At 43.1% G+C, this 27,235-nt stretch overlaps 3 protein-coding genes across 3 annotated transcripts in view; 2 read left to right on the top strand and 1 right to left on the bottom strand.

Annotated features, from left to right (window-relative positions):
- The window catches only part of timp2a (TIMP metallopeptidase inhibitor 2a), an 18,255-nt gene extending 9,516 nt beyond the window's left edge, over window positions 1–8,739 (top strand). Inside the window, exons 2-5 of the mRNA XM_048232470.1 lie at window positions 2,151–2,251; window positions 2,453–2,561; window positions 5,128–5,252; window positions 5,598–8,739. Of these exons, the coding sequence (XP_048088427.1) occupies window positions 2,151–2,251; window positions 2,453–2,561; window positions 5,128–5,252; window positions 5,598–5,795 (533 nt within the window). The 3' untranslated portion in view covers window positions 5,796–8,739. The remainder of the gene's footprint in view (window positions 1–2,150; window positions 2,252–2,452; window positions 2,562–5,127; window positions 5,253–5,597) is intronic.
- A 1,704-nt stretch (window positions 8,740–10,443) lies between these two features.
- On the bottom strand, window positions 10,444–20,180 carry sfxn2 (sideroflexin 2). Its single transcript, XM_048232469.1, has 12 exons — window positions 19,870–20,180; window positions 17,519–17,715; window positions 16,385–16,555; window positions 15,691–15,789; window positions 15,414–15,489; window positions 15,021–15,106; window positions 14,854–14,914; window positions 14,567–14,633; window positions 14,093–14,142; window positions 13,675–13,724; window positions 13,359–13,406; window positions 10,444–11,755 (listed from the first exon to the last, which is right to left on the bottom strand). Exons 2-12 carry the CDS (start codon window positions 17,671–17,673, stop codon window positions 11,656–11,658), a joined length of 963 nt encoding a protein of 320 aa, XP_048088426.1. The 5' UTR covers window positions 17,674–17,715; window positions 19,870–20,180; the 3' UTR covers window positions 10,444–11,655.
- Window positions 20,181–20,375: 195 nt separating this feature from the next.
- arl3b (ADP ribosylation factor like GTPase 3b) lies at window positions 20,376–26,215 on the top strand. The gene is made up of 6 exons (XM_048232471.1): window positions 20,376–20,496; window positions 21,041–21,184; window positions 21,361–21,477; window positions 21,568–21,618; window positions 21,960–22,145; window positions 25,013–26,215. The coding sequence occupies exons 1-6, from the start codon at window positions 20,494–20,496 to the stop codon at window positions 25,058–25,060; spliced, it is 549 nt and encodes a 182-aa protein (XP_048088428.1). The 5' UTR covers window positions 20,376–20,493; the 3' UTR covers window positions 25,061–26,215.
- The last annotated feature ends 1,020 nt before the right edge of the window (window positions 26,216–27,235 follow it).

The raw sequence follows: 27,235 nt of genomic DNA, 5'->3' as shown, positions 1-27,235 counted from the left end.
CGCAGTGCTTTAGTGACTCCAGCAGGTGTTGCTCTGTGTCACTGCATGGAAACAAGCTGTCCTGCCAGGCCACGTGGTCTCAGCAAGGAGCCAAATGAGCAAAACACACACACGCACGCACACATGCACGCATATACACACGCACACACACACACACACCCAAACACGCACGCACACACGTACGCATACACACACACACACACACACACACACACACACACACACACACACACACACACACTCTCTATCTCTCTCTTACACAAACACACACTCTCTCTCTCTCTCCCTACACACACACACACACACACACACACTTTCTCGCTCTCTCTCTCACACATGCACACACACACTCTGTCTCTCACACACACACACACACACACACACACACACACACACACACACACACACACACACACACACACACACACACATCCACACACACACACACACTGACTCAATGTTTCTCTTACACACACTGACACACACACATGTATTACGTATTATGCATGCATTCACTCACCTACTGTACCTACCAATGTATAAACCCCCCACCCCACCCCTGCCCGCCGGTCCCCACACACACACACACACACACACACACACACACACACACTCGTACACTCGTACACATAGTGTCACATACAGTATGAGGAATTTGACCCTGAGTGGTTTCACCTCTTGTCCTTAGCAGTTTATTGACATGTGGATCTCATACTGTGAGGGAACAGCCTGATGCACATCAGAGGAATGGAGTTGTTGCACGTGCCTTCGTGTCTGAATTACTGTAATTACTGTGTGTGTGTGTGTGTGTGTGTGTGTGTGTGTGTGTGTATGCGTATGTGTGAGTATGCTTGTGTGTGTGTGTGTGTGTGTGTGTGTGTGTGTGAGAGAGAGAGAGAGAGAGAGTGCATGTTCTGGTCAGTGCTTCTAGCTACTTCTGGCTCCGTCCAGTTTGCTGTATTGTGTAAGTTTGGCAGTGCTGGCCAGTGCAGGGCTACTCAGAGTTAACATCATCCTCCTGTGTGTGTCTCCGTGTGTGTTTGGAGAGGATGCCTGTATGTTTGGCAGGTGTTAATGATCTACTGCCTGTGCACAATGGGAAAGAGAATGAGAGACTGCATACAGACTGCAGACTCTGATCCATGGCTTCTAACTCCACATTTCCACTAAGTAAACAACATTACACACAGAGTTTATTTTACTGTTCACAGGGAGAGAAAAGATGAGCTAATATTCTCTGCATGTGAATGGCGTGTGTGTGTGTGGGGGGGGGATTTGTGTGTGAACATCAACACACCTCTATTTTTACTCTGCAAATGTGCCTAATGTAGGCTGTGGTCTATGTATGTGTGTGAGTGGGAGAAAGAGAGAGATAGCTAGTGAGTGAGAGAAAGAATGACTGCAGTATCCAGTCCTGCAGATAATTATATTTTGCTCTGGTTCTCTTTCACAATCTATTGTTGTAGTCTAATAAGGTAAATAAAGCAGCAGTTCTCCAGAAATAAGCCAGGGAACGAAGGAGCGATATAAAAAGAGAGAGAAGGAATGAGTCAGCGGGATGTTGCCATGTGTCAGCGCCTCACCCACAGGTTGGCTGACCTGCCTCTGTGTGTGTCTGTGTGTGTGTCTCTGTGTCTCTGTGTCTCTGTGTGTGTGCGTGCGTGTGCGTGTGTGTGCATGCGTGCGTGTCTCTCTGTGTGTGTTTGTGTGTGTGTGTGTGCATGTGTGATATTTTGGCTGACCTGACAGACTACTAAAAAGATCTGTGGGGCGTGTGTGTGTATGGAGAACAGGAAATGGGTTTGAGATGCACCCAGACACACACACACACACACACACACACACACACACACACACACACACACACTCACACACAAGCACAACAAAAGCACATACTCACAATCAGACACTAACACACACGGCACAATGGTGTCATATCCTGAAAGCTCATATCCTGTTTTTTATGTGACGTTGTCAGATGTTATGTGTGTAAGCCAGTTCCTATTGTAGCTGTGCTCAGTGCTCACTCAGAACTGTACACACTTGCTCACACTGTTCCTATAGTGCTCAGTGCTCACTCAGAACTGTACACACTTGCTCACACTGTTCTCACTCTCACCTGCTCACTTTTGTTGTTGTGTGTTTATCAGTAATCAGGGCCAAGGTAGTTGGAGGAAAAGAGGTGCACTCTGGGAATGATATCTATGGCAACCCCATCAAGAGAATCCAGTATGACATCAAGCAGATTAAGGTGAGGATGTGGTGTCAGAATGTGAGAAGTAACAAGCAACAATCTCACAAGCATTCTGAATGAATTCTGAATATTCAAGATTCAAGCTATATGCATGAGATGCTGTGTCTCAATCAGTAGCATGTTCTGATGACATGATAGTGTTGCAACAGTGTCTTGTGGTCCAAATCCAGAGGCACTAATGTGTGATTGTCTCTGCAGATGTTCAAAGGTCCAGACCGTGACATTGAGTTCGTCTACACAGCACCTTCTTCAGCAGTGTGTGGGGTCACCCTGGACACCACTGGCAAGAAAGAATACCTGATTTCAGGTAAGACCCTTCTTTAAGGTGGCATAGCATTACAGCAGCATCCTCATGAAGCTGGAAATCTGCCGAAGGACAGACAGACACTCTGAGACATGTTGACCTAAATGTGCCTATTTCAGGATTCAGGATCTCTTTATTCGCCAAGAGTACACAAGAATTTGACTTGGTGACGCGGCACATAATTTAAAAGAGGTTAAAAAGAAGAACAGGTTGAAAGAGGTTAAAAGAAGGAAAACATGCCACACACAGTAGATAAGACGATAAATAGGACTAAGAACATAATAAATAAGACAAGCATAGGTGAGCAGCAACACTAATGAGCACATTAAAAAGATTGGAGCTTATGTGGCCGTGTTCAATAAAGCTATGTGCTATGGAGCTAGTATAAGTATAAGTATATGTACTCTTTTGATCCCGTGAGGGAAATTTGGTCTCTGCATTTATCCCAATCCGTGAATTAGTGAAACCCACAGCACACAGTGTACACACAGTGAGGTGAAGCACACACTAATCCCGGCGCAGTGAGCTGCCTGCATCAACAGCGGCGCTCCGGGAGCAGTGAGGGGTTAGGTGCCTTGCTCAAGGGCACTTCAGCCGTGCCTACTGGTCGGGGTTTTGAACCGGCAACCCTTCGGTTACAGGTCCGAAGTGCTAACCAATAGGCCACGGCTGCCCAAATGTATATTTCTATTGCTATGTGGCAGTGTTCAATAAAGCTATGTGCTATGGAGCTATGTGGCAGTGTTCAATAAAGCTATGTGCTATGGAGCTATGTGGCAGTGTTCAATAAAGTTATTGCCCTCAGAAAAGAACTATTGAGGTGCCTGGAGGCCCTAGCGGCAATTGAGCGAGACCTGTGGCCTGTTACATGTCAGTGCATGGTCTGGTCAATGGTCAGTGCATGGTCTGGCTACACATTGTTCTCTAGGACTGCATCGTGCTCCAAAGTTCCTTTCAGATATATATCACTGGTATGACAGATGGGTTTGTTTGCTTTATCTCTCCCACTGGTTGATTATTTGCTGTCACTCGCTGGCTATTGAAATGAAGTCATAGGATAGATATCAGTTAATGGACAGTGACTTGACATTTCAGACTCACCCAAGCAATAAAATGAAGCTCAGAAAGGATCAATCTCATGTGTGTGTGTGTGTGTGTGTGTGTGTGTGTGTGTGTGTAGTAGATGAGTGCAGCAATACAAAGAATTGCATGCTCTCTCACCCCTTCGCAGAAGCCTGTAACGCTGAGTAAGACTAGCATGAGTGATGGAGCGAAGCACTTTGTCATGGGGCGAGGTCGTCGCTGGCAGCCCGCGGAGCAGTCGATATTCCCCCCAGGTGCTGGTGGAGCGGAGTGTGATGACAGCTCGTAAACGGGGCATTAAGCACTGCGACAGGTCCCCGCCTCAGCTCCAGAGCTGGGGATATGGAGAGGGGGGAGACTTGCACACACGATGGCCCGAGTGGAGCTCTCTTTATTTGGAAAGAAGAGCCACCCAGACTGGGCCTGTGTTCGCATTTGATTGTAAATTATGGTCTGGATTTTAAGTACTCTTTCAGCTTTGTGCCCAGAAGTTGCTGAGCAAGCGGTCGTTACAAATGAAAACTGAAAAAAGGAAGTTGATGGCCAAAGTGATGAATACACAGACACAGACACACACACACACACACACACACTCACACACACACACACACACACACACACACACACACACGCATTACACGTACACATCCTCTGGTTTCTCCATCTTACACTAGGATGAGGACAGGGCAGCTGAAAGCCTAAATTATAGAGAGGTCTAAGAGAGAGTAGCAATCACCCCCAACCCCACACTCCACACACACAGTCATATTCCCTTACAGACAGACACACGGCGACAGACACACAAACAGTAAGTCATGTTGCATTCGGGTGTGTGAAGAGCAACATACCACACAGAACAATGAAAAAGCATGGAGACAAAGACTGTGTGTGTGTGTGTGTGTGTGTGTGTGTGTGTGTGTGTGTGTGTGTGTGTGTGAGTGCCAGCGTATGCGGGCTGCTGCTCTTTCAGCACCACACACACACACACACACACACACACACACACACAGTGCAGCTAAGGCAAAGAGCCGTGTTAATGGAGTGGCTGGTAATGCTATCTGTGAGGGGAGACATGGGCTAGTTTTTCCTACCGTTAAGGCCATGTTGAGTCTGTGTCTGCTGGGGATGGCCTGTGAGCTGTCCTCTGTGTCTGTGAAAAGTGTTATAACAATAACAATGCTTATTATGAGAGTGTTATGACTGCACAGCCTCCATCCAAGGTCTTCAGAAGAAGCTCTCGAGGACGGAAACACACTGTGTGCCACCTCTAAAGACTGTGGGTCACAATAAGGGAGGGTTATGAGAGGCCATGGAAGGCAAATGGAAATTGAGGCTGCTTTGAATACTCTGTTCAATTAGTGTTTCATTTAATGGGTTTTAAAATTAGGTTATCAAAATGTGTGTATAAATGTGTATGTGTGTGTGTGTGTGTCTATGTTGTGTGTGTGTCTGTGTGTGTGTGTGTGTGTCTGTGTGTGTCTTTCAGGGAAGGCTGAGGCCAATGGCAAGATGCATGTGACGCTGTGCGACCTCATCATGCCTTGGGAGGCCATGAGCGCGACGCAGAAGAAGAGCCTGAGCCAGCGCTACCAGATGGGCTGCGAGTGCAAGGTAAACAAACAACAACAACAACAACAACAACAACAGGCTATAAACAATAACAGCTGTGGCGTGCCAGCAGCTCTCTCTGTTAACTGTACTGAGTGCATGCAGTTCAGCACGGAAGGCCCAAGGGAGGGACTCTGCTGTTTCAGCAAACCCCTGGATATCTGTTGTTTTGCCTGAGTTTACAAAAGGCAGGCGGTCATCTACTTAATCCAGTGCAGATTAATAAAGTGATTTATATGCATTTCTTCATGTGTCTGTGTATGTTTGTAAGTGGATTGATACATTTATATATATGTATTGTGTGTGTGTGTGTGTGTGTGTGTGTGTGTGTGTGTGTGTTTGGTGCAGATCGTACGCTGCACTTCCTTCCCATGTGAAGTCAGTACTCCAGAGGAGTGCCTGTGGACGGATTGGCTGACGGAGAAGCTCATCAACGGCCGGCAGGCCAATCACTACGCCTGCATCAAGAGAGGGGACGGCTCTTGCGCTTGGTACCGTGGCTCCGCTCCCCCCAAGAAGGAGTTCTTGGACGCCGAGGACCCCTAGAACCCCCATACCCCCCCACCCCACCCCTGCCCATGGCATCTGCCTGAATATAATAGTAATAATGATAACAACAATAAGGTTTTTAAAATGCATTAGTGGAGAAAGAGTGAAGCTCACAACATGACAAGGTTTTAAACTCCATACAACTCAAGTGCTCAGAGGTTAGCATAGACCATAGAATTTTTCATTAGTACATAGAGTAGCTGACAGCCGTATACAGATTGGTCATGTGATGATGTAATTTGCCCATGAAGGCTGGTTTTAGGAAACACTCTCCCCATGTGAGGGACAATCGGTTTTTAGCAAAGCACTTTCCCCCTGCCCCCACGAAAAAAAAAACACAAACTGACCAAAACAAAGCACTTAATTGTGATAGTTTACCCCAAAGAATCAATGGCATCTTATTGTGGATGGCTAAGAAACGGAACAAAAAAAACACTTCCTAATGGCTCATTCTAAAATGTCCTCAAGTTTCAGTCAGCCTGGGAAAAAAAAGATATCTTGGACTGTGATTAGTGTTGTTTCCTTGAACCATGCCTTGATCATCATGGCGAGGTTGGACTCCGAGTGTTCACAGATGTATAAAGACACACACCATGCACAACTGCACAACAGATGGAGAAGAGCCGCTTCACACTCATTTGTCAAGATCAATCCCTTGCGTCTGTGCTTTTTTCAAGACCAAATGAAAATAATAATAATGATGATGATAATGCTAATAATCTGAATGTGTTGCTCTAAATTAAAGTAAGTTTGAGACGACGGGGATGTGTGAGATGGGGTTTAGCAGGGTTGAGGCTCTAAGGGCTTTTAATTTGACAAAGCCAGGGCAGGTCCTCTCTTCCTGCTCTGCATGGAAAGCCAGTCCACTAACTTAAACACTGCCAACAGGGAAGTCCCATTCAATGAAACCAACTAGAAGAAGGTCTGCGGTTGTGATCTTCACATAGTAACACTGCCATATCCTGTAATGTGGGAACAATTATTAGCATAGCATGTAGCTTCTGAAAAGAGAGTAGTTATACTTCCTGATCTTAAAACTCTTATTATATATTGTGTCTAAGTCACAGATATCCAGAGAACCATAGCTACATTTGCCTCTTAGTGTATTACCATAGTAGCACTGTCGTCCACCCACCCACACATTCCCAAAGAGCTCCAGTCCCTCTACGTGCCTACTGCTCACTCCTCTCCCTGTACAGAGCCCACAGTATCCATTATACCTGTGTCATTTGATATGTTTGTTCAATTATGATTCTGTGCTCAATATACCTGATTAGAGCTAGAGATGCACTTTTTGCTACCATCATAGAGCGTATAACTGTGAGGATTGACTCCTCATTGGAAGTTTAAATTCTTTTTTTATTTTATCTTCCTTCATTCCTCTCTTCCTAGGGTTTCTTTCTGTCTTTCTCTGGTGCCTCTGTTTTCAAGTCTTTTTTTTAAACGAATTCCTGTTGTATTTTGTCCAGATGTTTCCAAAGTGTTTCCAAGAAATGTGTGAGGGTATAAAGCTTGAGCCGGGGTCCCTGGACTCTGGACACTGGAAGGTCACTGAGGGCTGCACTGAAGGCCTCGTCCACATCGACAGGTTGGGCCTCTGATTGTAATGGCTGGCAGAGATCCCATAGCGGTGACCTCATTTGGAAAGATTGGATGTAATTAGCCAGCTAATGAGAATTGTTGTGTAATTCCACTCTTCCGAGGCTTGTTACACGTTTTATGAGGCTTCCCGCCTGGTCAGTAACTCTTAAACTTGATTGACAGCGGCTTAGAGGGATTGTTGCAGGTGCGCCCTGATTGGCTAGCTCCAAGTCACATGACCAGGAGCCAGCAAAGGACCAAGGGATGTAGTTGCTAGGCATTAAGTCTGGACCTGCTTTTTAACATTCATGGGTGTCACAAGATGCAGCACAGCACAGCGCGGTGGAAACGAGGATGGGTAGAGCGAGAGAAAGATGGGTAGAGCGAGAGGAAGATAGGTAGAGCGAGAGGAGGATGGGTAGAGCGAGAGGAGGGTGAAGCGAGGCGAGGGGGAGACTGGGTGAGGTGTAGCCGAGTGTGGAATGTGCAACGCTTCCCATATCAGCAGGCTGCGGGCTATTCACAGGCTATTCTCCTGGCCAGAGCATTCTTGACATGCTACCAGTAACACAAAATGAAGAGAGGTATTGTTAGTGTTGTGCCATCATCATCGTGTCTGCTCAGTGCATATGTGCACTGCTAGGGTGTGTGTCCTGTGTGTGTGTGTGTGTGTGTGTGTGTGTGTGTGTGTGCATACACATGTCCATGTTTCAGGAGTGTGTGTTGGACATTGGTGAATTGTGTGTGAGAGAGTGATTAGACTCAAGCCTTGTCATTAGGACCACATTTGTGCTTATTAAAGATCATGGTCCACTGAGTTGAAAACAGAATGAATCAGGTTGTAGAAGGTAATAATGTATTAAAGGATATGCATTTTAAACCCCAGAAATTCTGGCTTTTTCCACTCTCTATCTCTCTTTCTCTCTCTGTCTGACTACCTTTCCGACATTTACTGTAAACGAGCTCTTGAGACATATCTACAAACTAACCAAGAGCAACAGTTAAAAATCACTTCTCATAAACCTCATGCTATACAATCTATAGTGGAATATACATAAAGGGCATAATTTAAGTGTTTGCTGTTGCCAAGTTTTTTTTTAAACTTTTTGGTTTTGTAAACTGTGTCTTTATTACATGCTTTCAGTGTCATTTTTTTACCATTCTCTCTGTCTTGCTCTTTGAAAATGACTCTTTGGTGAGAGCCGTCTGATGTGTGGCCCATGTGAGGGGGCATTGGGGCGGTGAGAACCAGACTATGCATGTCTCTGATGCTTTTTTTTGTGTATTTCCCATGTGGATGTTCACTTGATGGACAAAACATACAGTATTAATGAAAATAAAAATGGAATAAAGGACAACACCCTTCCTCTGTCCATCTGTCTTTCTTCCTGACCAGGGCAATTACCTTATTCTGTCTCTCACACATTGTTTGATCCAGTTGGGACCAGCCTGCCCATCTGTTTCTGTATTTGCTCTTAGAGTTATGATGTTCATCTGCTGGGCATGTTTGAGTGTGTGTGTGTGTGTGTGTGTGTGTGTGTTTATGTGTGTGTGTGTGTGTGTGTGGAAAGTGACTCTTTCGGTGGGACGAGCTTTGAGGGTGGGGCAGGACAGAGGTGAGCTTGGAAGTATCTCCTGATGGCAGCGTGCCTGAGTAAACCAGCAGTCATCGCTCACACCAGGCTGAAACTATTAAAGGTAGTAAACATCCCTAGGCAGGACATAAGGTCTGCAGCTTCAGCTTTGGAGCAGCACATGTGTGTGTGTGTATGTGTGTGTGTGCGCGTAGGAGTATGGAGCTTAGGTTAAGGAATCTGACAGTTATTCAGTGTAACACTGCCCCACTGTGGCTATGGGAGCTATCGCACTGTTTCTGTTTGCTGACAGCTTCAAGTCTAGTACACTTGAGTAATGATCATCCATGAAAACCCCTGTCCTAGAAGGATCTCTCCTGTATTTTATGGAATTTCACATTTAATCAGCCTAGAGTATCCCACTGGATACTGATCACAGGATTTCAATGTTTGCTCTCCGTCATCATTGGGTAGGGTTTGCTGAGGGGGTACATACTTCACTGATGAGTCTTTGCTATCCCGTGACATTTACCAGTGAAAAGTGCATGTGACTTACGAGGCAGCAGAGGCGCTCAGTGTGTCAATTCTGCTTCCTTCCTGACAGAACCCTGATGACAGAGATGAAGAAAACATCCATGACTGTGGTGACACTTCTATAGGAAAGATCTTCAGTGGGAATACTAGTAGCAGCACAGATCTACAAAAGCAATGCTTAGCTTTAAACACACACACACATATGCTTATATTGTTTATCTTCACACTTTAAAATTCATGTTTATCTTGTAACTTCCAGAAAGTAGCCTTCATTTTTATGCACACAGCAAATAACTCTACTGTTTCATCTTGGCAGTTGCAGTTTATGTGACATTCTGACACTTAGTAATCTGTCAAGAGTCTACACCATCGGAACGGTTTGGTGGAATCATAAATTATTCAGGTCCAGGATGTGCAAACCAATTTAAAAAGCAAACATTAAGTCAACCAATAAGCACGGCATATATATTCAGAAAGGAACAAACGCAAAAGGTGAATTATTTATTTGTCAGGAAGAACGGTGCATTTCATATGCTGCTTATTTTCCTCCTCTCCACCCTCAAGAAACTTCATAACACACACACACTCAGCTTTCCGAAATCTCCTGTCCAAATAAAAAGTTCTGGATGAAGAGATTTTATTTTCTACTTCATCCAAAACGCTCTCCCTGAGGTGAAGTGTTTGATGGGGCAGCTCTGTACACACACACACACACACACACACACATCTTCTACTCTGCAGTTGCTCATTCTACCCTCCCCATGGGCTTGTTTAACGGTCACACCCTACTGAGTTCAGCTACCCAGACAGGAACTCCTAACAGATATCAGTACAGATATCACAGTAGGTTTTGCTCTCATAAAAACATCAAGCTCAAGCAAAATAAAATCTTCATCAAAAATGCCCTGTGTGCGAGTAAAGACAAAATGCATCACTCAAAAGACAAAGTACAACAAAATGTTTTGCTTTATTCCACAGTCCTCAAACATATTTGATGCTCACAATAATACTAAGTTCATGTACTACAGTACATGACCATATTCGTTTCTGTATATCCATCTGCATACATCATGCATTCTACCTATGAATGTTTGTACTTGCACCTTTATATTCACACTTAAAAAAAATTCTTTGGGATTGTGTCTGAATGATCTGCTATCCAACCATTTGGTCTAGCTGTAAACTGCAATAAGGACTTTAGATGCATTACAGCTTGAGAGAAAAATAAATTCACTTGCATGTCGGGTAACCAAATGAAATTCCCTGGCACGTTGTGAGAATGGCTTCCTGAATACTTATCAGCTTCTAATTTCCTCTAAACTCTCAAAAAAAGTGTCTCTGCCTAAGGGGGTGCATTTGCTTCCTAAGTCAGGGCCCAGGTGTGGCTTCCAACTCAGGTTGCCTTGGGATATTAGTCCTTTAAACTGTAACAAGGGCACGTCATATGGCCACAGTTGACACACAGTAACACATTAAACTTGAATCAGGCAAAACATGGTGACTAATTGTGACTTATTTTGGTCAGGTTTGCCCATAGCTCATGATGGATCATTCAGTAACAGTGTCCAGTAAGCCAACTGTAAAGCTATTCATTGGTACCGGAGAGGTTTTGAAGGCAATGTTTGGCTTTGTCTGTGTAGACTTGACCGTTTGCAATACCTGCAGGGCATGTTCCTCTCCACTAGAGGGGGTGCTAAATGCCCAAACATGGGATCCATTTTATGAGGTATGCCTGTGACTGCACATCGCCATTGACCTCTTTACACCTTAAGACACGGACACATAACAAAACGAACAATAACAAAACAAACGATACAAACGGACTGTAGAACAAACACAGAAATAAAGAGTTCATATTTGAGCTGACAATAACATTTCATGTGACAGAGACCGTGTTACCACCATACAACCTTTACCCCCAGAACCACTGTCTTATAAAACTTTTTTTTTTAAAAAACAAAGGTGTGTGTGTGTGTGTGTGTGTGTGTGTGTGTGTGTTCCATCCACCATCCAGATTTTCTCCAGCCTCCATTGACAGATGTCTTATCTGGAAGGCCTGCAACAGGCCCATGGCTACATCGCTTTCCCACAGTCCCAGAATCCCTCCATGGGTGTGGGCCCACCCTGACCCGGCCTTGGGCCTGCTGACGCTGGGAGCGGGTGGACGCTCAGAGGCCCTTGTTGAAGTACACGTACTGGACCTTGTCTCCGTACTTTGAGGTGATGGACTCTCTCAGCTCAGGCTCCAGCTTGGACACGGCCATAGAGCTGCACACAACAGACACGCAAGTGCAGTCTTAAACACTGAGCTTGCACTCAGCACACAATGATGCACACGAGCAGGATAAACCACACAGAAATATAGTAGCACAGTAGCAAGCAGCTACTAAAAAGGGCATCCATTAGGGGCCTTGTGTTCATATACTGTAGCACTTTTTCTCTGGCATGAAAATGCTGGGGAGCGCTTAGACATAGCATTTCATCAAAAACGTTCCTATCTTGCTATATTTGTTTCTATGACAGCAATTGCTTGACAGTAAAGTTACCAGGGTAGTCACCTCCCAGATCACCACAGGCATATTTCGTAGTTATAACAGAGTTTTTAGATTGTACAGTGTCTATTTCTCAATAACTTTTTGAAAAACCCATGGGGGGAAAAAGCCAAACAAAGATATTCCAGCTATTTATAAAATGTGGTCTGCCATCTGCCCATTGTAACGACACCAGCACCTTTCTGAAAAGCTGAGATATTTTCAACTAAAAACGCTCGGAACAGCTGCACAAAGACATCGGCACGCTCTACAATAAGACCAGAGCCGGACAGTAACGGAGTACATGTACTTTACTCGAGTATCATTTTTGGGGAGTACTCATGACTTTACTCAAGTACATTTGAGAGGCAAATATTGTACTCTTTACTCCACTACATTTCTATCCATAACTTTGAGTACCCGTTACTTCTTCTAAAAAAAAAAGGAAAATCTCGGAAACCCTCAATTTGTTGTTTCCCTCTCAAACGTGATTGGATTGTGCAGGCACCACTGATTGGGACAGCCTATCAGCAATCACCTTCAGCTTTCTGCCAAAGTCAACTCCATGGTCAGATTTAAATAAGACACGAAACCATGGACGAAACAATGGATGAAGACGCAGCAGGTCCATCCCGGGAATGTGCCAAGCCGTGGCCCCACCTCGCCAGACTATTTCAAAAAGTTAATGATAGTGTTCGCTTCAAGTGTCAATTACAAAATAGTATTTTGTATTTGAAATACGTATTTTAAATACATGTATTAGAAATACTGCCCATCCCTGGCAACATGGTAAAAAGATGAAAATGACTTGATTTTACTTTCAATTCCTTTTGCATTCTCCAAGGTATTAACATTAACATTTTTTATAACTCCATGTAGGACGTTTCTGTACATAAATGTAAGCACTGTGGCAGTAGTAGTCCAATATTTAGAAAATGTACTCTTGTACTCTCTGATAACTCAAGTACTTTTAAAAAAACAAGTACTTCAGTACTTTTACTTAAGTAGACATTTGACTGTTGTACTTTTACTTGTACTTCAGTAAAATTGAGCAAAGGGTATCTGTACTTTTACTCAAGTAATGAAGCTGTGTACTCTGTCTGCCTCTGAATAAGACGCTGGATGCAGCGGTTTTCTCCAGGCGGCCACATACACTGGTGCTTAAAGCAACAAAGCGCTACATAGACACGGAGCCAAAGGTGAGCCAGGGGGTACAAATCCCCTGTACATAATTCATATGATAGTTGCCTTGCCCCAGTCTGACATATACAGCTGTGTCACAGAGACAGTCAATAATGTTGAATAATGCAGATGTTGATGACTCTGGTGGTTGCTCTTACCATTGCTGGGGGAACAGGGAACAGGCTGCAGGGACCATGAAGACCAGGCTGTGGAGCAGAGGAAGTGATCAGGTTTACATTATGCTCCAAGTGCGCATGCCAAAATAAAACAAACAAAGGCATGCCTAAAGCAGGACTGTTTACTTTCATAAGGCTCAGATGCTGCTCACACAAGCTCTATCTATTCTCAGGGGATTGTCACTAATTTCTTTCTAATTTCTGTCTCTAATTTATTTTCTAGTGCTATTAAAAGGCCATCACACAGACATGGTCACTAATCACTTTTCCATCGATAAATCAAGATGACTGCACTTACAACATTCCGACCATCATGACTTGCAGTGGACAATGAAGGAAGGTGATTTTCTGTCGATACACACAAGACTGATGTTAACTTCCACAGACACATGCACCCAAACATCACCATGAATCATCAGATATTTATCATCAAACCAAATTAAACCAAACTTCCAAATTAAAAAAAAATCTCTTGTGTGTCATCAATCTTCACATGCATTCCAAGCAGGGAGAGGTCGCTAACTAGATCAATGCAACACAAAAGGTCTGGAAGAGTATAAACAGACGAGTGTGCTGCTGACTCAGTCTGAATTCCCAGCACAGCAGATCCAGACACTAAAAGTTGATTATGGGCCCTGAGGGGTCACTGCTGTGGCTGCTGTCACTGCCAGCGCCTGACGACCTTCAAATGAGAGGCCTCGCACTCTCAAACCCACCTGCATGAACCTGTACTTCTCCAGCCGCTGCATGATTATGGGCAGGATGACTGAAGAGAGAGAGAGAGAGGGAGAGAGAGAGAGAGAGAGAGAGAGAGAGAGAGAGAGAGAAAGAGAGGGAGAGGGGGGGAATATGATTGTTAAGAGACACAATTAGACTTCAGACTTCAGATTTCATGAATGCAGAAAATGCTGAAGTCGTGTCCATAAGGATCCCATGCATTATTCATTAGTTATTTCATTCTACTATTCTACAGACACCAATTTTATTGGCACCAAATACTATTGCCACGTTACGCATTTCAACAACATCTGACTTCAGCTGGAGAGCAAAATACAGGCACCATTAATCCTTGCAGTAGGGAGCATATACAGAATCAGTCATGGAAAGAGTTGGTTTGTTTCCCGGCAGCTGAAATGAAGGTTAGAGAAAGGGCTACAGCCGTCCGCCAGACGGACTGTGGGAACACTCACTCATGCCTGGTGCTGCCATGGTGACACGAGAGATGACCACTTGTGTGATTCCCTTCGCTGCTGCTTTCTGCGAGACAGAAAGAGAGAGATAGAGATAGAGGGAAAGAGAGAGAGAGAGAGAAAGAGAGAGAGAGAGAGAGAGAGAAAGAGAGAGAGAGAGAAATACACTGAATATTTTCCATAACACAGGTTTTGCCATGTCAGCAGAGCCAGGGCCCCAGTGAAATGTTTGAGATGCTTAATCAGATGCTGTGTCTTTGAATTCCATCAATGCTGGCCATACTGACCCTCGAATGCCCCAGCTTGTTCCCATTCTCATCAGTGACAGCAATGCCATTGAGGATCTCCCTGTGAGTGGACAGAAGAGGGGTGATGGCATGACTCCCAGGAGGAAAAAGACAGACAAAAAAGAGAGAGAGAGATGAAGAGAGCGAGAGGAAGGGATGAGTCTTACTGTTGTCTCATCATGGGGATGTTCACGCAGTTAGCCGATGCCACGGCGGCGAAGGGCACCCAACGCGCCACCAGGGGGGGTGCTTTCTACAAAACACATCCAGAGAGAGAGAGAGAGAGAGAGAGAGAGAGAGAGAGAGAGAGAGAGAGAGAGCCAGGGGAGACAGTCACTTAAAAAAACAAACAGCACACAACCCCTGCTGATCTGTATATTAATGCACATTATCGTCATGGAGCCTGGCAGATTCAGTTGTCTTAGTTTATCACTCACAAACTACTCTTGTCTACAGTCTTTCTGCAAAAGGAATTAGCCTTCAGGTTTTAGGGAAATGTTCTCTTGGGAGCTGAACAGATTTGATTCCATATCTGATGTGTGCTATGGAACAGTATGTACCTTTGTGTAAAGGTTGAGTCCCACAGCAGTGACCAGAGCAGTACTGGTGGCAGTGAAATAAGCCACTCCAATCTGTCTGTGAGGGAGGGAGAGACAAGATGTTGGAGACAGACAAAAGGGAGATGTGCACATACTAAAATAAAACAAAGTCATGAAGAGGTCATGAAAATAGCTCCTATGAAGTCATATACTTCAAGTGAACAAACAATAAATCAGAAAATAAACCGGACTTGAAGCAGACTTAGAGACGTGCTTTTGAGTTTTGACGGGAGCTTACTTTGGGGTGATGGGAGAGGCGGCGTTTCGGTTCGTGTAGTTCACCAGGGCGTTGAAGGACTGGTTCACCCACTGCCAGAACACCACTGCCGGCACTGTCCTGAGGGTAACGAGAGTTACTGTTGTGTCGGACTCAGATGAGTGAAGGTGCAGTGGGTTGAGGTGTGCTGAAGTTCACTTCTCTCACGATGCACCTGGACAGAGCCTGAGGTCTTACCGCCTCACTCATCAGGTTCAGCCTGCTGGATCCTGTCTATACTGACCTCATTCCTGACCAGATCAATTTGGTCAAAACCCGCCATGCCAAGCAATCCAACCTCTAACCTTGTAAAGTGCTTCAGTTGAAACTGGTTCACAACTGCTCTGTCCAGTCACTGCAACCTTTTCTCTCTACCTCTACAGTGAAGTGAGACAGCTGGCAACACTAAGATGATAGATTAAGGTGAAGGTGTGAAGCACAGGTGGAGAGGCAGGGGGAGAGGTGACAGACAAGGAGACTGCTAGTTAAGAGTTTAAAAAGTGACTGGGATTTTGCAGGCCCTTTTATCCAAAGCAATACAGACTCGTAGCAGGGGATCGAACCTGGGTGGGATGATTGACAGCTGGCCAGGCCACTGCTGCTCTACCAGTATAAGCCCAGCATGACAGGGGGAGGGGTGTAGAGAGCATGCGTGTTTGGTGAGTTGACTGTTTACCTGTAGAACTGCAACATGGCGCCTGTGATGGCCATGCCTCCAGGCACCTGGAAAGACATCCGACCAATCAGGTTCATCCTATCGCCCGTGTCTGGATGGAACGCAGAGTCGTAAAGCTTCTTGGCATAATGCAGCTGTTCTTCTGTAGTACCGGGGGGAATGGACCCAGCTCTGGTGCCAACACAGACACACACACACACAACACACACCAAGTCAATCCTTCCCAAATTCATCACTCATCCAATACTCTTACCCTCCCAGGTCTGAAAATACAATACTGACCTTAAGCTTATTGGCAGCTAGAGGGAGAAATGACTCATAAATGCATCACAAACATCAATAATGATTGATCACTCTTAAAATGCTTACCATATAATATAATACAAATAAAAAGGCCTTGTTGATGTTTAGGTCTATCTCCATCTAAAACAGTTCATTGTGTGTGTAACAATCTGTTTATGCTATATTTTCTCTGTAAGTCTGCATAGGAGTAGGTGCTATATTACATTTACACTGATTTATTTAGCAGGCGGTGTCATCCAAAGCAACTTACAGCAAGAGAATATCATTCAAACTACAGTGCAGGGGAGACCTTAGCTAGCAATTACTACTGCATCTGTCAATACTATTACTATGCAATACAATTAAACTCTAGTAATAATATTACTATTATTACTAGAGTCTTACTTTACTAGAGGATAAGAGTGGCAACATTATAAGTACTGTACTAGTGAAAGTGTGATAGGAGGAGAAGTGGTAGAAGAAAGAGGTGGAGGAGGAAAGAAAGGGAAGTGCAGTGTTAGGAAAGTAGGTATCCTCGGAAGAGCTGGGACTTCAGATTTTGTAACACATATGTATTATGCACTCATTTTAATATACAATAATCTTAGTAGTGATTTCATCTGGGTTTATAAGCAGTCTGTGCTCATTCGTATGTGTACTAGTGGCTTGTGTGCCATAGCTAAATCTGGCACATTTACAGTAGGTAACTGACTTAAGTGAGCATGTTAATTACTGTGCATTGTCCCTTAAAACAATTAAACAACAATTAAATAAAACAAACATAAACAAAGTTTACATAACGCAAGTGTTCATTTGGCACACGTGTGTCAGCTGTTGGACATCTAAGCATACCTGCAGCTCTCCACTAGTGCCTTGGCCTCATCTAGTCTGGAGTCAGGCAGCAGCGCTGTCCTCGAGTCAGTGATGTTGAAGAAATGCTTGACCCGCCCCATGAAGGTGGTCTGATCCCAGCGCGGGGCATCAATGTCAAAGCCGCTCAGGGCCATCTTGTCTTGTCCTTGTTTTCTCACACCTATACAGCACAACAACTTCAACAAGTCCTTTTGGTTAAACGTATGTATATTACAGTTTAATTAATGGTCTTTCATAAAAATGAGCTGAAAATGGCAAACAGGTGGTAGATTACCCCACATACCTCTCATAGTCAAATCAGCAGTACAGAGTAATAGATTTGGATGTTAAAAAAAGTACGCTGGATAATTATTTAGCATGCAAAGTAAACTGATATGGGCCAAGGGGGCATGGACTGTATACTTTAGCAACAGTATAGAATATGACAGGTGGAGCGTTTTGAGTTTATTTTCTTATCTGAGCTGACCAGTGTGGCTGAAACCAGATATCCACCAGCACAGGCACCGCTGGCGGCCCAACAAAATAAACATCAGCACTGTGCAAGGCTTCCCAGCTGATAGATCATGAGTGTCTTTCCCATAATTGCGGGATCAATGTAAGCAGTCGGAAAATGCAACTCGACTTTTTGCACAGCACCTGAGCCGCAGCAACAACTTTCTTGACTCAGGGATGCGTTTCTCGAAAGCATCGTTGTGCAAGTGCCATGGTGACTGAGAGTGACACATGTGAGAGAGTGTTCAGAGTGACAGCCTTTCTTCTACAACTGGCCTTTACATTACTACACCCTGTGGAAACACTCCCTGAAAGGGGTGCTGAAATATGAGTTTCCTGACCTAGTTTCGACCAGTCAAATTCAACCAAAGCCAAAACATTCAGTGCCCTCTAAAAACTGTTCAGTACTCACCACAACTCTATGACATGATCTACATGCATGTTGTAAGCATACACTATGATCTTCATTAAGACTGCATAGTCTGTCTGCCTCTTCACCCCCTCCATGTTTGGTACTGTCTGTCCACTAGCCACTTGTACCACTGTCTTTATGCCTCACTGTTTGCGTGCTATATTAGCACATTAGCACATATGCATAACCCCCTCCTCCATGCCACAGCCGAACTGTGGCCACACTTATACATTTTCTTAAATAGTTAAATATATAGATATATAGACTTTACTTTACTTTATTTCTGCATTGTTGCACTGTTGACTTACTCATTTGCACTATCACCATTGCACTACCACCATGACACTCATTCACACAGAGCACCTTAGAGCACCTTACCATACCTTCCTATGCACAGAGAATCACAGGCTCAGTCCCTGCCTCAGTCATTGCAAGCGCCTCTGATTTATTAATCACCACTATGTGGATACTGTTTTTAGAATTGATTTAGATTAAGTGTTAGTATAATTTGTATTTTTGTCATTTGTATTTTAGTATATTTTTATAATTGTATTAAGTGTTAGTATACTTTGTATTTTAGTATATTTAGCATATTCCTTATCTTCTACTGTCCTTACTGCTTAGTTGTGTTTTTATATTATATACTTTAATTACTCTTTCTGCTGTTAAAGAATGTGTTTGTGTTGTATGTATGCTGCTGAGACCTTGAATTTCCCCTGGGGATCAATAAAGTATCTATCTATCTATCTATTATTAGGAGTATTTCTATCTTCAGGTTTATCCAGTCATCATCTATCTGATAACAGTGTCCATATGCTACATAACGAGCCTCAACTCAGTATGATCATTAAATGTCAAGTCATTTGCCATTTTCTCCATCAAAGCCTTACATTATCAATGATTGAACCTAAATACAACATAAGATATCAGAAGAGAGGGACACAGACATAGAGTTAGCGATACAACTGGAGCAGAGAGCATACCAGTCTGAATTAGGCTGTCTATGGCATTGGAATGAGCACAAGAATGTTCTTCAATTTGACTTTGAGGTGTTCTGAAATGATAGCAATAGCGTTTATCTGAGACAGCTGCAAAATTACATTATAGCCTGTACAGTTGCCAAAGCTTAAATACAGAAATAGCCTTGGCTCATTGCATTGAGAATAGGCAAACTTTCCAGTTGATAACTACGGAGGTATCACGTCAACATTGCACATGCAGCCACGACATAACTGACCTAGTCTACCAACAAATCATGGTTGACATTAACTTTTATTGGGACGAAGTAAGCTGCTAGTGTATTGGTTCACAGCTTGCATCATTCCATGCAACATGCTGCTACGAATCTGTTTGAACTAGCCTCTAGCCCGATGCAAGGCAAAAAATGCAATACATATGTATACAATCTTTAAGAAAAGCCACTTACTGTGTCGGAAGTGAAACTGATGTTAGTGATATGCACTCTAAGTTCACTATAATGGCTAAAAACAAAATATGAGGGTCAAGTTGGGATTCAAGATGTGGTCAAAGTGCATTCGTTGCACGTGGCACATCTTTCCTCCAATCATTTGAAGGGGGCAGCTCCCTCTCCTAGATATTGATACATTTGTAGCTCTAACGTGTATCAGACACAATCTTGATAGATACTTTGTATTAAAAAGTTAAAACAATGTAATTTAACTCGGGTGAATGCGTCAGGCTAATTTTGATAGAGAAAGAATGTGCCCATGTAAAGCATTTCCGCATGCGAGGAAAGCCCTCCCTCTTCAGTGGCCAACCATAGGCTACTGTTGGCCTACCAGATAGCGCCTCCTCACTAAGAAAAATAGAATTGTATCATAAATCATGTTCATGTATATATTTTGTGTATAGATGGTAATAAAAATATCAAATATTCAATATGTTGCATGCAAATGTCAAATTAGTGTATAACTTAATTTTGTTGCGTTACACAGATAACGCCGATAACGCCCCCATGAGGTAGGGTTTGTGTTCTACGTCATCATCCTTAGTAACCCTCGGTAGCGTCTTGGAGAGCTAAGGAAACAAGATGGTAAGTAGTCAAACTGGTAGCGTATTTTTGTTCCACAATAAATAGTGCTTCTTTCCGTAACTTCGAAAACAATGTTTCTTACTCACTGTTAAAGCATACTATTTGGACCGAGAGTTTTAGACGATATTTACTCCTTACAAGAAAAGCCACCATTTGGCCAGATAGCGGTCCTCCTCTTGTTGGGTGCAGGGATGGAGCTCATTTGCTGGATGAGATTAGCTAGCTAGTGTTAGCGTCATCTGCTAATTTCGACCAATCGAAACAAATAGCCACTTAGCATGATAGGCCAACAGACATTGTTGGAGAAAAACAGTGCTGTTTCGGATGTGTTCTTGCGATTCAAAACTGAAAACATTTTAAAGACCAAACAATAACGCTTAGCATTTAAGCGTAGTCCTATCTTGTGTCTGCTGATGCTAGACACACTTTCCCATATGTGGCCATTAGCTTATGATTGATGAGAAACCATTACTGATCTGAATGTCTTTACCCTCACAAGCAAACGGGATTGTGAAGTTTCTTTTATTGATATGGCTCTCTTTAGGGATTGCTATCCATTTTGCGCAAACTGAAGAGCACACCTGACCAGGAGGTGCGAATACTCCTTCTGGGACTGGACAACGGCGGCAAGACTACGCTGTTGAAACAGTTGGCATCTGAAGATATCAGTCATATTACTCCAACCCAGGTATCTGTGTTCCCTCAACTTGTTCAATAAGGTCCTGATTTGCGACTTGATTGTGATTTGCAATTTCTGGGCGTATTTAGGCCTTCCATCAAATCTCCAATTTTCGTGTTTTAAAAAGCATTCCCCTTTATTTTATAGTTAAATGTGATGACTAACAGTGCTTGTCTATCCTAAAGGGATTCAACATAAAGAGTGTGCAGTCTCAAGGCTTCAAACTGAACGTATGGGACATTGGTGGTCAGAGGAAGATCAGACCTTATTGGAGAAACTACTTTGAAAATACTGATATACTGGTCAGTGATTGTTTTCTATACATAATGCACACACTTTTACACTCTCATCATACAATGTCAAGAACCTGATGTTAAATACATGTCTTTCAGATTTATGTTATTGACAGTGCAGACAGGAAACGTTTTGAAGAAACTGGACAGGTAATTGAATCTCCCTGACTTCTCCTGAATCTCCTCAGTATTGTATGGTGTACTTATTTGTGTTTTTGACTGAATAACCATTATTTTTACCTCTCTGCATGCATATTGGATTACAGAACTGTCTCACATAGTTCATATTTAACAATAGAAACCTCTGCCCTGAACAAAAATCTTGTCATTTTCTTGTCAAGTGAATCGCTTCAATTGTTGAAATGTTAAAACAAGTAAAGTAAATAAAGTCAAAGTCAAATTTGTCCTGACGTGTGACTGGAGTTATGCATGTAAGTGCATGTGTAAATGTGCATGTGTATGTGCTCATCTGTGCGTGTGTCTCATTTCAGGAACTGGCTGAGCTTCTGGATGAGGAGAAGCTGAGTGGGGTGCCCGTTCTTATCTTCGCCAACAAGCAAGACCTGCTGACGGCCGCTCCCGCCTCGGAGATCGCCGAGGGCCTTAACCTGCACACCATCCGGGACCGTGTGTGGCAAATCCAATCATGCTCTGCCCTCACTGGAGAGGGTGTACAGGTGTGTGTGTGTGTGTGTGTGTGTGTGTCACAATGACACATTCAATTAGCATAGGCATACTTTCCATCTTTTTTTACAACAAAACACATATACTCATACTTGCATGCTTGATTTCACACTACCATCTGATGAGACAGACAAGCTCAGATATGCTCAGACAAGCTATCTTGAAACAACAATTAGTAGTTTCAAGATAGTCAGAACTAGTCTAAGGCTATATCCACAGTGTGTCGGCTGGGTTGTATCCGACACACTTTTGTTAAGATTCGCCCTCCCCTCCACATTCGGCCATCGTATCCGCGTCTCCGGAGCGGAGCAGTTGGGATCCGCTGGAGACCCCAAACTCATTTTGCGCCGCAGCAGTATCGGACGAATATAGACAGTGTGTCAGTAATGTGTTGCCATGTGAAACGAGATGACGTACAGTACAAGCCCATGTTCCCTTCCCTGTTTTGTTGTGCTCGTTTTCACGTGATGATGGCCAGGCTGCTTTTCAAGAACTAGGCCCAAACATTTATTCATTTGACAGCCTACACGTGAATGGCAACGGATTATAGTCTATCTGACTTAATAGACGCTGTATACAGTTATTATATACTGTAACTGTATATGTGACATACATCCCACTTGATCATTACAAGCACTGGCCATTTTATTTGTTTGGCATTTGTTGACACATGAATCGCAATCAACCCAATTATCCTACAGATACAGTATCCTACTGAAGTGCCCTTGAGCAAGGCACCTAACCCCTCACTGCTCCCCGAGCGCCGCTGTTGTTGCAGGCAGCTCACTGCGCCGGGATTAGTGTGTGCTTCACCTCACTGTATGCTGTGTTTCACTAATTCACGGATTGGGTTAAATGCAGAGACCAAATTTCCCTCACGGGATCAAAAGAGTATATATACTTATACTTATACTTATACTTATACTTATACAGATTATAATACTATGCAATAGCCTAGCTGTCCAGGGTACAGTGTAGCCTAGCTACTGCCACAGCTCTGCACGGTCCAACTGCAAAACCAAACAGAAGTTGCAGCACGCTCACCTGAAAACATAGTTGTGCAAACTATCTGTTTAAAAAGATGTAGGCTAACCTTTGAACAACGGGACTAAACTTACATGCATCCATACATACCCTATCCTTGAAATTTCCGAGAAGCTAACTTTAAATTATATATAATTTAATAATTATTATTGTTTGTTTGTCATTCGTTGACAAAGCTACTGGCATTATAATGGGAATTCCTATAAAGTAGCGTGCAAGCTGTCTATTGCACCCAGGCAAGTAAACTTGGCAAACATTTCCTATGTCCCCCCAGTTTGCAGATTATATCTCATGGTTATTTCTTTCTTTGTACCCATACTTGTTGACTGTGCAAATTACGGATTTTAATGATTTTTTTTTAACGCTGCATGGCCATTGTTTAACTGACCTAGGAACAGTAACAGGTATGCGAGACTTGACAAAGGTTGAACAGCCGAGAAATTTGCGCATCAAATCAGCATGGAGTAATGTGGACGCACATTGTATCTACTCCCAAACTGTTTGTGGACACAGACCGGATTTGATCCGAAAATCCATGCCAAAACTGATTTGTGTAGTGTGGATATAGCCTAACATGTACAGTTGCACTCATACGTTTACATACCCTGTACATACACATGCTAAAGTTGACTAAAAAGAGAAATAAAAAAAGAAAATCACCTTTTGGAAATTGATCTAACATGTATGATGTATTGATGTAACATACCCCTATTTTTAAATTCCCAGGCAGATTTTTTATTTTTAAAGGCTAGTTATTTCATGGATCCAGGATACTATGCATTCTGATAAAGTTCCCTTGGCCTTTGGAATTAAAATAGCCACACATCACATACCCTTCACCATACCTAGAGATTGGAATAGTTTTATGTCAGTTAGCCTAATAGCTGGTTTAATTTAACCTGACTCTCGCCAGATGAATTTCGTTCCGCCTAGCTCCATTCACATCCGTCTGGGATCGGTTCCGTTGAGAGTGATTTCAGCACAAGATTGTATGGTAGAGCCAATCAGGACGCAGGGCGGGAGTGTCATAGATGCGACGTAGCGTAGAAGCGACTGTGAGACTGTTCTCAGCGTCACGGGTTGGCTTCGATGTGAGTGGTTGAAGTAGCACGTCAATAGATGACGGGTGGCTTATCCAATCTTATGCAAGGATTTTTTTTAATAAGGCCCAGCCTTCTGAAGCACAACTCCAATGGATCGATCCCAGATGGATGAGTGGAGCTAGGCGGAACGAAAATTGGTGTCCTTAAAGGTTGGATTTTTCATTTGTTTAATTAAGGCATTACAATCAATTTCCAAAACATGATTGTGTATTCCTCTTTTAGTCTAACTTTAGCATGTGTACCGGTTTGTACAGGGTATGTAAACTTGTGTAAACGAGTGCAACTACAATACATCTTTGCTACACACAGTTTGATCAGTTTCTACTTTAGTATTCTTCTGTCATTTATTACATGACTCCGTTTACACCACCCCTTTAAATCCATTTTGTAGCCTAAAGAGTTTTGTGATTGAGCCTTTACTGCACATATGATTGAGTGAGTGCTTTGTATTTGTCAGAAGCTCTATATCTGTTCATTCAGTATAGTTATCATTGTGTTATTGTCATAATGGCTGGTTCTCATAACAATTTTGAGGAAATAGAAACAATAAGCTATTGGACTAAACAATGTGAATCATTCATCTGTTTGCCTTATTTCTCCAGAGGGCAGCATAGTTATTGCACATTTATCTTCTCTATCTCTCTCTCTATCTCTATCTCTCTCTCTCTCTTTCTCTCTCTCTCTCTCTCTCTCTCTTTCTCTCTCTGTTTCAGGATGGCATGAACTGGGTGTGCAAAAGCGTCAACGCCAAGAAAAAGTAGCGCAGATGCGCTCCCTCTGCGGCACGTCTCCAGCGAGAGGCCAGCGTGTACGGCTGAATGTACAAACTAAATACACTAAGAACTCAAGGAATACTTAACCACTGTGGCCCAATATTAGGGAAGGCTGATTCACACTACATCCCTCTCTCTAACCCTCTGCCCCCCCCCCCCCAACATGAGTTTCTCCTCAGCTCTTCCTAACAGGGCCTCATCGGTTGGTGTCATTTACAACACAAGTGAAACCCTTCAGTTTGAATCCACTGTGTGCTGCTCTGTGGCCACCATATCAAGCCTATCAGCACAACTGTATCATGTTAGCCATGTCCACTAGCATTTTCCCCAAAAGTCCCCCAAGCCAGTTTTCATACAGTGTCTTAAGATGGAGGGGGTTGGGCTAGCATCATATCCTTGTTTGCCCTTTAAGATCTTATTAAACAAGAGAGGAAGAGAATGACATGATGGCAGTAGACAGTGATAGAGTCCTTACAAAGAAGGAGTCAGAAGAGGATGAACTTAATGTAGACCATGTTCACTACAGTATACACAGATGTGACTGTACTGTCAACATTGGGCCATTAAGAATATTCTTTAACAAAGTAAATTTTGATAAAAGTTTTGTAAAATTATTTAAGTTTTGTGTTTCAAACAAATGCTGTTCTTCTCTCAGTATTTGAATGTCAACACAGAACCATCTTCCTCCATTTGCTTTGCAAGCTTGTTTTGCAGTTTGCAGTATAAGCAGTCTATGTTGGGGGGAAGAAGTCTTGGTTGTGAAGGGTTTTTTCCATTCGTTGGACTGTAAGGCACTAAGCCATGCTCCATGGCAATGCTTGATACATGCTGGCCCAAACCTCTCTCCTGTCACCTCCAGATGAGCTGGCCCAGTCCCCCAGAGTTCAGTGAGTGCGTGACACCCCCCCCTTCTCCTTATGCCTCATTCTCTGGAAAACCGACGGCAGAAGTCTTTTTATTATTGTGAGATCGTGTCTGACTTTGTGCTCTCTGCAAGTATATTTTTGTATTTTTTATTTATGGTGATGTAGCGGTTAGGAGCTTGAACGTGACAGAGGTATTTTTAGATTGGTTTGGAGAAATACAATTTACTGTGCTTAAACACTTGTGAAAAGATAATAAATATTAATTTCTAAAAATGAAGGGAACAGTGGCTCTTTTTACTATGAAGCCCTTGAGTTAAAAGTGTTAAAACCAGGGCTGTAGGGGAGGCTGAACGCAAGTAAACACAGTTTATCCACCTCTGAAATTTCAGAAATAGAGTTTATCCACCTCTCGAAAGACTTTATTCATCAATTGCTTTTAACTTTTAACATTCACACTGTATTATCCACATTCACAATATGTACACACTCATCAACTCTGTATGAATCATTTAATACCACTGGTATTGTTATAAACATTGGACAAAAACCTTCACTATCATCAAACATGTTCTGAACGCCTTTATAAAAAATCCGATGGCGCAGTCCACCTTACTTACTGTGATCACAGAATTCATAGCTTACCCACCACTTATTTTACCAGTATACCCCTGATTAAAACAGTACATTGTTACTAAGTCCTGCTTCGGTAAATAAACAATGTTGTGTCATTTAGCACAGAATCTTTAGTGGCACTTCTAGAGAAGTCTCCTCTCTTCTTACTGAGTCAACTTGCTTAGGTCTTCTGTGGTGGCAGAAACAAAGATCAAGATGCCCTGTGTGGATCTGTCACCCAGGTTATGGAGACATGGTCAGATAAATCCTCTTTGGGTCGCAGATGTTGATGAAATATGTATGTGAACATTTATGTTTTGAACAAAGAAGAAACGTAAAAACAACTTTTATATTCAATTCCATAGTCCTATTGAGTAACCAAGAGAAGCCTTGGAGTTATATTTTCAATTGTGTAAACCTTGGATTAACAGTAAGGTTGCAGTTAGGTACGGATGGGGTTTAAAGTACTGCAACACACCGACTATTTAGGCTTCCACACATAGACGCCGACATGAGTGCAGCACACTCCTCTTTTGACGTTCGGTTATATTAGATTCCATTGTTTTCAATAGAACCCTTTCACTGTAGAACCCCGCACACCAGTACTGAAGCCTTTGACTGCCGCATGTAAATTACCATTCAGCTCTATTTTTGTCAGCGCTGCTCAATAAAATCCATTGTTTAT

This window comes from Alosa alosa, chromosome 22, assembly GCF_017589495.1.
Source record: "Alosa alosa isolate M-15738 ecotype Scorff River chromosome 22, AALO_Geno_1.1, whole genome shotgun sequence".
Classification (NCBI taxonomy): domain Eukaryota; kingdom Metazoa; phylum Chordata; class Actinopteri; order Clupeiformes; family Clupeidae; genus Alosa; species Alosa alosa.
This window is presented reverse-complemented; position numbering and strand designations above follow the sequence as displayed.